The sequence below is a fragment of the Equus caballus genome, chromosome 24 (assembly GCF_041296265.1).
Source record: "Equus caballus isolate H_3958 breed thoroughbred chromosome 24, TB-T2T, whole genome shotgun sequence".
Taxonomy (NCBI): domain Eukaryota; kingdom Metazoa; phylum Chordata; class Mammalia; order Perissodactyla; family Equidae; genus Equus; species Equus caballus.
Window position 1 is genome coordinate 50,648,529 of NC_091707.1, and position 14,921 is coordinate 50,663,449.

At 46.8% G+C, this 14,921-nt stretch overlaps 1 protein-coding gene across 16 annotated transcripts in view; it reads right to left on the minus strand.

The window, feature by feature from the left end:
• Nucleotides 1-14,921, minus strand: part of CLMN (calmin) — a 114,495-nt gene that overhangs the window by 13,387 nt on the left and 86,187 nt on the right. For all 16 annotated transcript variants that reach the window (XR_011432133.1, XR_011432132.1, XR_011432136.1 and 13 more), the window contains 4 exons: nt 7,396-7,488; nt 5,559-5,749; nt 3,372-3,565; nt 2,133-2,215 (listed from right to left, as the gene is read on the minus strand). Coding sequence is in view for 9 of the 16 variants with exons in the window: in XM_023628338.2 (XP_023484106.2) it covers nt 2,133-2,215; nt 3,372-3,565; nt 5,559-5,749; nt 7,396-7,488 (561 nt within the window). In the remaining 7 variants the exon portion in view is untranslated. The remainder of the gene's footprint in view (nt 1-2,132; nt 2,216-3,371; nt 3,566-5,558; nt 5,750-7,395; nt 7,489-14,921) is intronic.

Sequence of the window (14,921 nt, forward strand, 5' to 3'; positions counted from 1 at the left end):
GCTGAAAAGCAGAGGGCAGTCTTGGTGGTACTGCAGTGCTTGGCTCCTGAAGCACCCGTGGAGAGAGTGGATGGACCGCATCCTAAAATCATTTGAAGCCAGAGGGCTGAAATTAAATAAAATGGCAAGGTAGCCCTTATCGGTGCCAGAGAAGGTCAAAGTGACCAGCTCCTCATCACAGGCCCTTGGTTGAGCAAGGGCTATGTTCTCTGGGGGGAAACTGTCCTCTACCTCAATCTCTACTGTTCTTTTATCCATCAGGTCTGGCATAAAGTAAAAAATTGAAGATAGAAGGAAGGAGGAGAATGCGATACATAATCAAGAGAAACAACAGTCATTAGAAATAGACCCAAATGTGACCCAGGGTTAGAACTAGCAAATAAAGACTCTAACTATTTAACTAGGACCACGAGACCACAACGGTCATCCTTCAGGCTGAAGGGAGTGACCACAGATGGAAGCCTGGATCAGAAGGATCCATTTCCAGAATGAAAAGTATCTGAAATGGTAAATATATGGTCAATATAAAAGTCTATTTAAAAAAGTTTTCTCAAAATGTCTTCTCTTTAAAGTGAAAATAATAACAAAGCATCAGGGACTAAAACATGCAGAAATAAAGCAAATGACAATAACAGCACAAAGGAATGGGGAGGAAGTGAGTGGACTTGAATTGTCGCATATATAAAAATATATAAAACATGCATTTTACTTGAAGTGGTATAATGGTAACTCAAGGTAGATTGAGGCATGTCCAAGATGAGCATTATAATCTCTAGAACAACTACTAAAAAGATTAAACAAGGAGATGAGGCTAAAAAGCCAACAGAGAAGATTAAATGGAAACCAAAAAATAATGGAATAATCCAAAAAAAAGTTATGTGGGTAATATTTCCATTTTACAGATGACAGCTTATAGACACCTATCAGAAAGGTTAAGTAAGCAGTTCAAGGTCACACAGCTTCAAGTGGCAGAACTGACATTCCAGCCCATGGAATTCCAGCTTCTAAAGCACCCTGGGAAGCGATCTGTGGTGCAGGCACACAAGGGAATCACATACACAGGCAGAGACTGGAATGAAAGCCACCACACGGGAAGACCCAGTCTGGCTCTTCTGAGTGGTACAAAACGGGGTCTCAGTCTCAGCCTTATGTTGTGAGGATCTAAGAGCCTGAACCCTGGAACCACAGAGACCTGGGGTCAAATCCCAGCTCCGTCCTTGGTAGCTGTGACCCTGGAGCGGCCTTTAAGCCTCTTCAAGCGCCCATATTCTAATCTATAAAGTGAAGATGATGACACTGAGCCGTGTGGGACTGCAGGAAGGGCAGTCACCCGGAGACACACAGGACAGGGACCTGAGCAGCCTCCAGCTGAAGAGCAGCCCCGTTCCCCCGTGAGCATTAGCTCTTTATGCCTATTTCTTCTGTCTAGTACTGACAACTACCTGGGACAATAATGTGTTTGCTGACTTGTTAACTGTTTGCTCTAGCAGAACCAAGCTCCCCCGTGAGGGAGCTCATCCGCTGAGGTCACGCTCAGTCCGCCTGAGCCAGCAGGAGGTGTGCAGTCAGCTGCCACTGACTTCCACAGAGGCTGGGGTGGCTGTCATTATCACCACCTCAGGGCCGCGTATGGGTTGGGTGCAGGTTCAATGGAGCTGTGAGAACTTCTAAAAGGCCTGATTCTGCTCCAAAAATAAAATCTGTCGCCAACTGTAATCTGGGATTCTGACAATAACAAGGCATGCTTTCGAACACTCAGTGTCTTCTATCATTTTTCACACTCTGACAGAATCTGGTAGACCGCTAACAGGCTCATCCGACTCGTAAAAGATCAAGTCGCCGATCCACATGGTGAGCAAGCATCTCTTATGATCTTAATGAAGTTTGGTGTGGGAAGGTTTGTAAGAGGTGAGGCTGTCTAACTTCTCATCCTGCTTTTTGAAAAAACATAATACACGTTGTATATGGTTCTGAAGTTAAAAGGTGGCAAAGTAACACTCAGGACTTGAGATGAGGTTTGGACTATCACCGCTCGTCACACGGAGCGGCACAGCCTGAGCCCCAGCTTCGTGTGACGGCCCGCTGAGGCAAACGTACAGTTTCTGAATTAGAGGTAAGGAAAACAAACATACGGCTTCCAACTCCGGAAAATGTTCTAGAAACTGTGCCACGTAAGTCACGATAGACTGCTCGTCCGGTGTGTCAACCATGATGTCTGTTAAGAGAGACACTGGAGTTAGAAGGACAAACGTGATTTTTTTAAAAAATTTTTTTGTTTTGAGGAAGATTAGCCCTGAGCTAACTGCTACCACTCCTCCTCTTTTTGCTGAGGGAGACTGGCCCTGAGCTAACATCCGTGCCCATCTTCCCCTACTTTATATGTGGGACGCCTACCACAGCACGGCTTGCCAAGTGGTGCCATGTCCGCACCCGGGATCTGAACCGGCAAATCCTGGGCTGCGGAAGTGGAATGTGCACACTTAACTGCTGAGCCACCAGGCCGCCCCAAACACGCGATTTTTAAACAGGATCATGGGACACTTGATGGTGAAGAATCTCACAGATCACTGAGGTTTTTTCTCTTTATTTTACACTGGAGGAAACTTGGGCCCAGAGAGGGTGAATGGTTTCACTGAAGTCCCACAGCCGGCTGATGAATAGAGGGAGCTGGAATATAGAATCCAAGACTTCTTATTCCCAAGAATGTCCACTATTCCCGGCTGTCTTAGTCCCTCCACGGTGAGCAGCCAGCTTGCTGCCAGCTCCATCAGCGAGTCTGGTGAACCAGGACCCTTACTCACTGCTAGCGGGAGCCTCAAATTAGCCTACCCATGTGCAAAGCAATTCGACAGAGATAGTCAAGTGCCTCAAAAAGCTGTGCACTTCCCAGCTCTGTCATTCCTCTGATGGGACCTGATCCTGAAGGAAATAATCTGAGATGCACACTGAGCTTTATCAACGAGACGTTCACTGCAGCATTCTACATGAACCTGACTATTTCTGAAACACCCTCAATGTCCGCCAGTGGGAGAAGAGTGAAGGAAATGTTGGTATGCCTGCCAAATGGACCATTATGGAGCCAATAAAAATGTATAATGAAGACATCACAGCAACATGCAAAACACTTACGTCATAATCTTAGGTAAAACAAATGATACAAAACAATACACTGAATGATCCCAATCATGTAAAAAAAATTATAATTAGATGCATAGAAAGATACTGGAAAAATGATCTTGGTGGTAGGAATATAGGGGATATAAAAATGTCTTCATTAGGCTTTTCTGCGTTTTCCAAATTTTCTACACGGACAGCATGTGTTACACATGTAATACAAATTATTACACGGAAAGAGAGAGAACCACTGGTACCTTCGGGCTCCAGAAGCCTGGGGATGTGGAGGGCGTCATGCGCGATGCGGAAAGCCTTCTCCAGATTTTCCCGCATGGAGTCCTCCAGGGCCTGCTTCATGTCCACCAGGCTGGGGTCGATGGCCTTGATCACAGCCAGGAAGGCCAGCCCACTTCTCCAGCTGCCCGCAAAGTCCTGCACCGCCACGCCATACCTGAGGAAAGCCGCAGCGGTCATGAGGCAGGTTAGTAAACACACTTCATGATAAGGAGGTCAGCTCGCAGCAGCCTCATTGGCCTCCAAGTGGGTCCAGGGGCTGCGAGCTTGCCAGGCAAAGACACCCCAGGCCCTGACCCTGGGAGAGCTGGATCGAACCATTCATGTTTCCGTTTCGGGAGCAACAGAATCAGAAGAGATGATGCACAGAGAGGCAAAATAGGACCTGTGTTCCCCAATTCCCAGGTATATGAAGGGGCAATTTTATACACTGCTCATTTGGTCAGTGATACTCAAAATGCAGCAAATGAGGATGCACTGTGCAATCAAAGCGGAGCTAGAAGGAGCCACATTCACACCACGGCTGCCCCTCTGTGCTTCCAGAGCTGTAGCCTGGGGCAAGTCACGTCCCCTAGGAGCCTAGATCTCTCACTTATAAAACGGGTCATCTCGCTGTGACCTCTTGGCCGCTGTGGGGGAGGTATTAGGTTGAACCCACAAGAACGGCCACGACACGTGGACAACCTAGTGTGCAATGTAGGTGGCACACGGAAGCCACCCACTGAGTGGCAGCGAATATCATTATTAATATAAATAAATTAAAAGTTTAAAAGTGAATGACAAAGACAGTCATCTTTCCAGGCACTATTTCCTCTAGAATCCATCCCCTGAGACCCCACCAATCTCCCAACGCTCTAAAAAAAAAAAAAAAATCCAAACATCTTTTTATTTAGAAATCACTTAAGATTCATAAGAAGCAAAAGCTGGCCAGAAAGACCCTTGCAGCCTCCACCCAGCGGCTCTGGATGACAGCACCTTACAGCTCCAGGGCGTGTCATCAAGACCAGGACACTGACATTGGGTCAAGACTGTGGCTGAAAACACAGACCTCATTCAGATGTCCCCAGTTTCATTCTCGGCGGGTGGCATCCGTTACCGTGGCATTTTATCACAAGCACAGATTCCTGGAACCACCGCCACAACGGAGGTACGGAAGTGCTGCATCCTCCCAGGGACACTTCCTCGGCTTTACTGTCACCCTAACTCCTGGCAACGAGCTCTCTTTGGGTTGATTTATTTTTAAACAACATTTAACTGTTGATCCCGTTAATCAATTCTGGCATGCTCGACTCCTCAATCAAAACTCCAAAGATCCAGCCTCTCTTCCATCTTTTTTTTTTCTTCCATCTTTTGTTCCCATCCACTGAGGAGAAGGGATAGGACATTTAAGAGCTTGTTAAGTGCTGGTATTGTGCGAGGCGCTTTCACGGAGTTTATTTCATTTAATCCCAGCTCCCTATAAGGCAGCGAATGGTGAGTTACCATCGTGCACATGCGGCGTCCAGAGGTAAGTGATTCACCAGGATCTCCCCATTCTGGAGCTGGCAGAGCCGGGGTGGCCCCAAGGTGGTGTGGCTTTCGCCACATGTGGCCTAGCTTTCTACCCACCCCTGCCCACGGCCCAGAGGCCCAGAGGCCCAGGGGCTGTCGGCCAGCTGCCGGTAAAGGCCTGACATGAAGCTGCTGGAAGCCCTTGCCGGCTGGCCTGGGAGCTTTGCTCCAGTTTACCTGCCTCGGTTTTGGAAAGGCCAGACCTAACTCTGGTATGTCACAGCCTCTACTGTTACTAGTTTCTAAGCAGGTACAGACTCTGAAAGATACCCTGAAGCTTAAGAAGAAACACGGACATGTTATTAGGATCCAAGAGACATCCCCACTCTGGGACTGAACGTGGCAAACGCCCCTCGGATTTATATTCAAATGCTCTCATCAGCGTTCTGCAAACCAAGCATTCCTCAAACACAGTTTTGTGCATGCAGACGCTGAAGAAGGCACACGTCCCCTGTCCGGGCAGTCTACACAAAGCACAGACACCTAAGCGGCATGCAACTTAACAGAGGCTAATGCCCCTCTCCTTCGCCCACCCCAGGGGGGTCCTCTTCCCGGGGCCTCATGACAGTCTGGGATGGTGGGGCCCGGGCTGCGCTCACTTCCTGGTCTTCCTCTGCACCCACGCCAGCAGGGTCCTGATGGCCTTCCTCTGGTCTTTCACCGATATCGCCGCGCTCCTCTCTGCGGTGGGCGTGGGCGGGAAGGAAGAATCTGAGTCTGTGCCCCCCGAGCCAGGTGACAGGCTGGAAGATGGAGAGTTCCTGCTGAGGTTGCCCGTGAGCTCCTTAATCTGGAAGGAAAATAGCCTTTCAGACCCCAGAGACACATCCAGCACGCACCCCCATCCGACCCGAGGCCACGCAGACCCTGGCTGAGGGACCAGCTCACGCAGAAGCGGTTCTCCAGGTAGGGAGAAGCCCCTTCCTGATGGCCATGTGTCAGGGGACAGGGCAGTCCCCATGGCGGCCTGGCTGTGTCAGGTGGCTGGCAGTGGGGACAGGGACCCCTCACAGGAAAGATCACCTCTTCCTGGGGTCTCTCAGGCTCCAGCAGGGCACCGCACACGAGGTCTTCCTGACCTGACTCCGCCTACCCGTCCCCTCCCAGCCCAGCACTCTGGGGAAGCATCCTGCTGTTTCAAGCCCCACTGCCTATGCCCAGCCTGGTCCTGCTGCCTGGATAGCCCTCCACCACTGAAGTCCTGGCCACTCAAAACATGGCTCCTATCAATGGGGCACCTGTGAGAAATGCAGAACCCCAGGCCCTGCCCCGACCCACGACTTCAGAATCTGCATTTCCACAGCACCCCCAGGCAACCTGTAGGCACAGTAAAGTCTGAGAAGCGCTGATCTAGGGCACTCCTACTCAATCTTCAAAACCCAGCTCCGGTGTCCCTTCCTCCAGGATGTTTTCCTTACTCCCCTTGACCCTCTGAGGGAGTGGCCCCCACTCAGCACTCTTACTACTCTCTGCTCATACCGTGATCATGGCCTGTGCCCTGACTTCTATAACATGAGACTGACTTGTCTGTGATCCCAGAGAGTCATGAGGGCAGGGCCGTGTGTGTCCAGAGCCGGGCACACAGGAGAAACTCAACAGACATTTGCTAAACGAATGAATGAAGATCTGGGATGGATTCAAGGCCTTGACTTTTTACACATTTTCAGGATGTTTCCAGCATCTAAAGGAGTTTAATAAGGAACATCGGTAACCGAAACCTGTCCATGACACTGTGCAGGTGACAAAGGGCTTTCCCATACAGCATCTCTCAGTGCTCACCACATAGTACGACCACTGCTCCCATTTCACAGATGTGGAAACTGAGGCTGAGAGAGAGAGCCTGTGGTTTTTTAAGTCAAGGTTCACACAGAACTGGATCTCGTCTCCAAACCTTGTTTGTGCTCGTTTGTCTCTGAAACACAAGCGTGGAGCCAGAAGCCCCAGCAAGTCCCCTCCATGCACATCATTTCTCCTCTTGGGAGGTCAATTAAAAAGAAGGTCTCACCTGTCACAGCTGCCCCTTCCACTGTCCGAACTCTCTTTACAAGCTCTTTAATCATCTCTGCCGAACCCTTGAGTTATTGTAGGAAAGTAACTCTACCAAATTCAATTTTGGGTTGGAAGTATTTCCCCAGTTCTTATGACACTTAGAACGAAATTATTTTTTGAAGTAAATATTTCACTCTTCAAGTCCCAAGAGGATGGAGCCACTCCTCTGGGGAACAGAGCTCACACCATATTTAAAATCATAGGGACCCAAATCTGCAGCCACCAAATTCCTCTGTTTCTTTTCCAGGAAACAGAAAAGCCCAAATGTGTCAGGAACTACCGCTCCCTGTCTCCCCCCCGGATCCCACTCTCCTGCTGGTGCTGAGCAGACGCTAAAGATTCTAAAGGAGATCGCTACCACGCGTTACAGAAAGAAAGTTCTCTTACCTGGAAGAAGAGGATTATGTTCCATATCAGCCCGAGAACCAGAGAGGGGTTTCCATCGGCTATTTCTGCCGCGTCGATGCTAACCAGTTTGACCTGGAGAAAAGCCATTCGTGAGCTCACGGGGTGTCCAAGTGGGTTGAAATGTTACTTTCTGATGCCCTTGTGGGCCTGTTTCTCTTTCTCATCTGTTCCATTCGGTGCTGCCCACAGCCCCCTCTCAGGGACCCAGCATGGAAAAGTGTAACTGTGTTTGAGAAACACGCACGTTGCACTCACCACGCGCAGACACCATTCTAAGCTCCTGACAAGTGTTAACTCAGTTCGTCCTCCCAACAACCCCACAATGTAGGTACTTCTTTTATCTCTCTATTTCAGGTGAGGTAACTCCAGAGAGGTCAAATGTCACACGCCCAGGGTCACACAGCTAGTAAGGTCTGTCATTCTCTCCCAAGGAGGGATGGTCAGTGCCCCCAGGTCTGTCTGCAGGCTACACCACCACCACCAAACCTGCAGATTTAACACGTCGTTGGACAAACACAGAGCACCCACGTCAGCAATCACGGACCACGATGGGCGAGATAATTATCCATTGCTAATTAGAAAGTGTGTTGGGATGGGGCTGACACCCAGAGCTTCTGCATCATTCCACAATAGCCTACTGATTGCTTAAAATATGCCTGTTTGAGAAACCCTTAGGAGATGACCTATTTAACTATTTTCTGACCCCAGGAGGACGCTCTTGGTGAATCCCTGAGGCACTGGTTCTCAAAGTGCGGTCCTTGGACCTGCAGCATCAGTACTGACTGCCTGGGAACTTCTCAGAATGCAAATTCTCCCCGAGACCTATTCAGTCGGAAACTCTGGGAGTGGGGCCTGGCAGTCTGCATTTTAACCAGCGCCCCAGGTGATTCTGATGCAGGCTCAGGTCTGAGGACCACAGCCCTAAGTCATCATTTTATTCTGCAAACAAAATCTGAGTCCATCGATCAGAGATCTGGAAACTTCTGTGAAGGGCGAGAGGGTAAATATTTAAGACTTGGCAGGCATATCCGTCTCCACCACATCATCATCTTCTTCATTCTTCACAACCATTTACAAATGTAAAACCCATTCTTTAGGAGGAAGAGAGTAGAAGTAAACTAAGTCAAGGGAGACTTTCAAATCTACGCTGTGAAATTCTGCCAGGGAGGCTGGGAGAGAAAACATGAGGAAAGCATCTCACACAGTCTTTTCTTCCTTTCCCTCGGGGCTTTTTAAGGTCTCTGATCCTATCAGTTTATCAGGGGTTTCTGACAACACCAATCACTAGGACCTGGGCGTTCCTAATCGATGGAGAGACTCCTGCGTTCCCCGGCTCAGGTCTGTTCCAGGCTGATGCCAAAACTGTAATTTAGAACAGCACGAGCTCATCATCTCTGGCAGGCTGGAGTCAGGAAGGAAGTTGTCAGTACTGTGAACAGCACAGCCGATCAAATCCAGGTCCAATTTTCATGCGCATTCGTCACGGGCACACGTCCCGTGTGATGAATCACCTGGGATACGCGGCCAGCTCGTCTCCTGAACCTCTGCTCCCACAGCCCCTCCATTTTTGTGGCTTATGAACACATTCCAGTGCCGGGGAATCAAAGCGGTTAGTTAAGGTGATCATCCCAGGCTTCACTCCCATCTGGAGGGAGCCCAGCATGGCCCTCGGAGCTGAGGGTCACGGGAAACATTCCTAAGGGAGAAAATGACAGAGCTGCTCTGGAGGGACGCCATGAATAGGACGGGAGGCCGGAGAGGGGTGGGCGGGGGGGCAGCAGCTCTCGCGAAGGCCATTTGGAGAATAAAGCACGAGCGAAGGTGGTAATTGCAGGTGGTCCAAAGCCCCAAGGAGCAGATATTCCTGAAGACCTTGTCGTGGGCGCCCAGCTGCCGTCTGGTTCTCCATGCTGAATAATGTGACAGCCAGAAGCTTCAGGGACAACGTCCTCCTCCTCCTGTTCCCCCAGCCCTGCTGTTTTCACCACACTGACAAGTGGACCAACAGGCTCATGGGATATTCCTCCTCCCCCTCTGGCTGGCCCATCGAGAGTGGGGCAGTGATAAGGGTCATCTCATAATGCCTTCCGCTGTGGAGCCCTGACTTCCTGCTGAGAGGTTTTCATGGGTTAGTTCATTTAATGGTCATAATATACTCATTTCATAGATGAGGAAGCCGAGGCTCAGAAAGGTTGAATGACTTGATGGAGGTCACAGAGCTGGTCCCGTGGAGCAGCCGGTCTCTGACTCAGAGTGAACGCTATGCTCTGGGATGCACAGTTGTGTGAGAGACGGAGGGACACGGGCCAGCCGAGTCTAACAACGTCTGAATCCTGGGGCAGACGGGACCTGACGCTGCGCCTCCTGGCACCTGTTTAGCATCAATCACCCAGTTCCGGGCACTTTCTTTGTCCCAGCAGAGCCACTGTGGCTTGTCCCTCCTCGAGCTGGGCAGTGGGATAGGAAGGGGCCAGTAAGAGCCCAGGAGCATTTGTGGATTCTGGGGATGGGGTGGAGGCTGCCTCTGAAATGCTTGTTTCGCTCTATCTCACCCACCCGCACTCAGCTCCCCACGGGGCCATTCACCTGTCTTACCTGCCTGGCAAATGAACCCAAATGGGGTGCAAAGCTGCATAACACAGCCACGTTTGGAATATTTCCAGGTTTTTAAATGAAAAATGAAGAGGGGGCGCTTTCCTGTTCTATGTACCGTGAGATAGCTGTTGCAGACAGTTTGGGAGCATTCTGGGATGAACTACAGGCAGCCAGGCCTCCAGTGAGCACTTCCGCACCGCCACGCCTGTGCATGGTGTCCCACCTGGGACACCGCCCACCCGGCTCCCCGGCCAGCTATTTGTCGTCGCCTCTGCAGGATCATTGCTCCTCTCCAAGCCCCTGGTGTGAGGTGGAGCACACACTGTCCATATGGGGTCTCTTCTGCCAGACTCTAAGCTCCTTGAAGGCACAGATGTGCTTCTACTGCAGCTGCGTGTCCCCAACACTGAGGGCAGCCCCAGGCCCACAGGAGACACTTGGTAAGCGTGCCCCGAACCGTTGGAAGCCAACCTACGAGCTCCGTGGGTGACTCGGACAAATGCAGTGGGAGAGCGTTGCCGACATTACAAACCCATCAACACGGGCAGCTGACAGAGGAGGAAATTACTTAGGAGTCGAAGCTGGAAGGAGGAGCAATGAGTATCCCAGACAGTTGTTCCAAGCCCCGTGTTATCACACAAACAAGGCTCCTTTGGAATTCGGGCATGGACACTGCTCGGAGCAGCCACGCCTAACACTCCCTTCCAGGGGCAGGCCGCAGTCGGTGGGGGCGGGGGGCGGTGGGGAAGGACAGAGAGTCGCAGGCGACGGAGTCCTGGCCCTGGGCAGTGGGAGGCGATTTGCCCCTCTACCTGGACCGGCAGTCAGTCCTCGACAAGGCTCTGGGTAGGTTCGGTTTTTACTACTTCAATTTTACAGATGTGGAAACTGAGGCTCAGAGAATCCACATAAATCTTCCAGGATGGCAAGCCACAGCAGGACCCAGGCTCTGAACTGCCACGAGAGCCGAGGCTGATGGCAAAACTGAGTCTGCACAGAGGCCAGCTGTTCTAGCGTCAGTGCGATGCACTTTTTAAAAAATAGCTTTACTGAGATAAAATTCACATTCCATTCACTTCACCCACGTAAAGTATACAGTTCAATGGTTTTTAGCATAGTCACAGATATGTGCAAGTGTCACCACAGTCAATTTAATGTTTTTTCTTTTTGTTATTGCATTAACATTGGTTTATAACATTATACAAATTTCAGGTGTATATCATTATATTTTGACTTCTGTGTAGATTACATCATGTTCCCCACCCAAAGACTAATTACCATTATCACCATCCACATGTGCTTAATGACCCCTTTCTGCTTCCTCACTCCCCACCTTCCCCTGGTAACCACCAATCCAATCTCCATCTCTCTGTTTGTTACTGTTGTTATCTTCTATTTATGAGTGAGGTCATATGGTATTTGACTTTCTCCCTCTGACTTATTTCACTTAGCATAATACACTTAAGCGTGTATACATACATGGATGTATGTATGTAAAACACATCCATGTTGTCACAAATGGCAAGATGTCACCCTTTTTATGGCTGAGTAGTATTCCATTGTGTATATATACATCTTCTTTATCCATTCGTCCCTTGATGGGCACCTAGGTTGCTTTCAAGTCTTAGCTATTGTGAATAGTGCTGCGATAAATGTAGGGGTGCGTATATCTTTACACATTTGTGTTTTCATGTTCTTTGGATAAATAGCCAGCAGTGGAATAGCTGGATCATATGGTAGTTCTACCCTAAATCTTTTGAGAAATCTCCATACCGTTTTCCATAGTGGCTGCACCAGTTTGCACTCCCACCAGCAGTGTACGAAGGTTCCCATCTCTCCACGTCCTCTCCAACACTTGCTTCCTGTCTTGTTAATTACAGGCATTCTGATGGCCTCGAAGTGATATCATATTGTAGTTTTGATTTGCATTTCCCTGATAGTTAGTGATGTTGAACATCTTTTCATGTGCCTGTTGGCCATTAGTATTTCTTCTTTGGAGAATGTCTGGTCAGATCTCTTGCCCATTTTTTAATTGGGTTGTTAGTTTTTTTGTTGTTGAGATGTACGAGTTCTTTATATATTTTGGGTGTTAACCCCTTATCAGATATATAGTTTGCCAATATCGTCTCTCAATTGTTAGCTTATCTTTTTGTTTTGTTGATGGTTTGCTTTGCTGTGCAGAAGCTTTTTAGTTAGATAGAGTCCTACTGCTTATTTTTTCTATTGTTTCCCTTGCCTGGTCAGACCTGTACTTGAAAAGATGCTGCTAAGACCGATGTTGAAGAGTGTACTATGTTTTCTTCTAGAATTTTTATGGTTTCAGATCTTGAATTCAAGTCTTTAATCCATTTTGAGTTGATTTTTGTGCATAGTGTAAAGGAATGGTCTACTTTCAATCTTTTGCATGTGGGTGTCCAGTTTTCCCAACACCATTTATTGAAAAGACTCTCCTTTCTCCACTGAATGTTCTGGGCTCCCTTGTCAAAAATTAGCTGTCCGTAGATGTGTGGGTTTATTTCTGGACTCTTGATTCTGTCCCATTGATCTGTGTGTCTGTTTTTGCGCCAGTACCATGCTGTTTTGATTACTATAGCTTTGTAGTATATTTTGAAATCAGGGAGTGTGATACTTTCAGCTTTGTTCTTTTTTCTCAGGATTCGTTTGGCTATTCAGGGTCTTTTGTTGTTCCATATAAATGTTAGGATTCTTTGTTCTATTTCTGTGAAAATTGTCCTTGGAACTTTGACAGGGATTGCGTTGAATCTGTAGGTTGCTTTAGGAAGTATGGACACTTTTAACTATGTTAATTCTTCCAATCCAAGAGCATGGAATATCCTTCCATTTCTTTGTGTCTTCTTCAGTTTCTTTCAACAATATTTTACAGTTTTCAGTGTACAGATCTTTCACCTCTTTGGTGAAGTTTATTCCTAGGTATTTTATTCTTGCTGTTGCAATGTAAGTGGGATTGTATTCTTAATTTCTCTTTCTGCCACTTCATTGTTAGTGTAGCAACTGATTTTTGTATGCAGATTTTGTATCCTGTGACTTTACTATATTCGTTTATTATTTCTAAAAGTTTTTTGGTGGGTTCTTTAGGGTTTTCTATATATAAAATCATGTCATCTGCAAATAGTGATGGTTTCACTTCTTCCTTTCCAATTTGGATCCCTTTTATTTCTTTTTCTTGCCTGATTGCTCTGACTAGGACTTCCAATACTATGTTAAATGAGAGTGGTGAAAGTGGGTAGCCTTATCTGGTTCCTGTTCTTAGAGGGATAGCTTTCACTTTTTCTCTATTGAGAACGTCAGCTGTGGGTTTGTTATATACGGCCTTTATTATGTTGAGGTATTTTCCTTCTGTACCCATTTTATTCAGAGTTTTTATCATAAATGGATGCTGTATCTTGTCAAATGCTTTCTCTGCATCTATTGAGATGATCATGTGATTTTTATTCTTCATTTTGTTAATGTGGTGTATCACGTTGATTGATTGGGGGATGTTGAACCATCCCTGCGTCCCTGAAATAAATCCCACTTGATCATGACGTATGATCTTTTTAATGTGCTATTGTGTTCAATTTGCTAGTATGTTGTTGAGGATTTTTGCATTGATGTTCATCAGCGATATTGGCCTATAATTTTCTTTTTTTTGTGCTGCCCTTGTCTGGTTTTAGTGTTAGGGTAAAGTTGGCTTCACAAAATGAATTAGGAAGGCTCCCCTCCTCTTCAAGTTTCTGGAAGAGTTTGAGAAGGATAGGTGTTAAGCCTTCTCTGAATGATTGGTAGAATTCACCAGGGAAGCCATCTGGTCCTGGACTTTTATTTTTGGGGAGGTTTTTGATCACTGTTTCAATCTCCTTACTGGTCATTGGTCTATTCAAATTCTTTATTTCTTCTTGATTCAGTTTTGGAGGGTTGTATGATTCTAAGAATTTATCCGTTTCTTCTAGATTGTCCAGTATGTTGGCGTATAGCTTTTCACAGTATTCTTATAATCTTCTGTATTTCTGAGGTGTCCGTCGTAATTTCTCCTCTTCCATTTCTGATTTTATTTATTTGAGCCTTCCCCCTTTTTTTCTTAGTGAGTCTAGCTAAAGTTTGTCAATTTTGTTTATATTTTCAAAGAACCAGCTCTTGCTTTCATTGATTTTTTTCTACCTTTTAAGCTTTACTTCATTTATTTCTGCTGTGATTTTTATTATTTCCTTCCTTCTACTGATTTGGGGCTTTGTTTGTTCTTCTTCTTCCAGTTCTTTCTGTCCACTATTAGATTGTCTATTTGGGATTTTTCTTGTTTGTTGAGGTAGGCCTGTATTGCTATAAACTTCCCTCTTAGAACCACTTTTGCTGTACGCCATAAATTGTGACATGTTGTGTTTTCATTTTCTTTTATCTCCAGGTATTTTATTTCTCCTTTGATTTCTTCATTGACCCAATTGCTGTTCAGTAGCATTTTGTTTAATCTCCACATTTTTGTGGCTTTTCCGATTTTCTTCCTGTAGTTGATTTCTAGTTTCATACCGTTGTGGTCAGAAAAGATGCTTGGTATGATTTCAATCTTCTTAAATTTATTGAGACTTGTTTTGTGGCCTAATATGTGATCTGTCCTGGAGAATGTTCCATGTGCATTTGAAAAGAATGTGTATTCTGTGGTTTTTGGATGGAATGTTCTGTATATATCTACTTAGTCCATCTGGTCTAATGTCTCATTTAAGGCCAGTGTTTCCTTATTGATCTTCTGTTTGGATGAGCTACTCTTTGGTGTAAATGGAATGTTAAAGTCCCCTACTATTATTGTGTGGCTGTCTATTTCTCCTTTTATGTTGCTTTATATATTTAGGTGCTCTTATGTCTATTACATAGTGCCCTTCTTTGTCTCTTGTTACAGTTTTTGTTTTAGAGTCTATCTT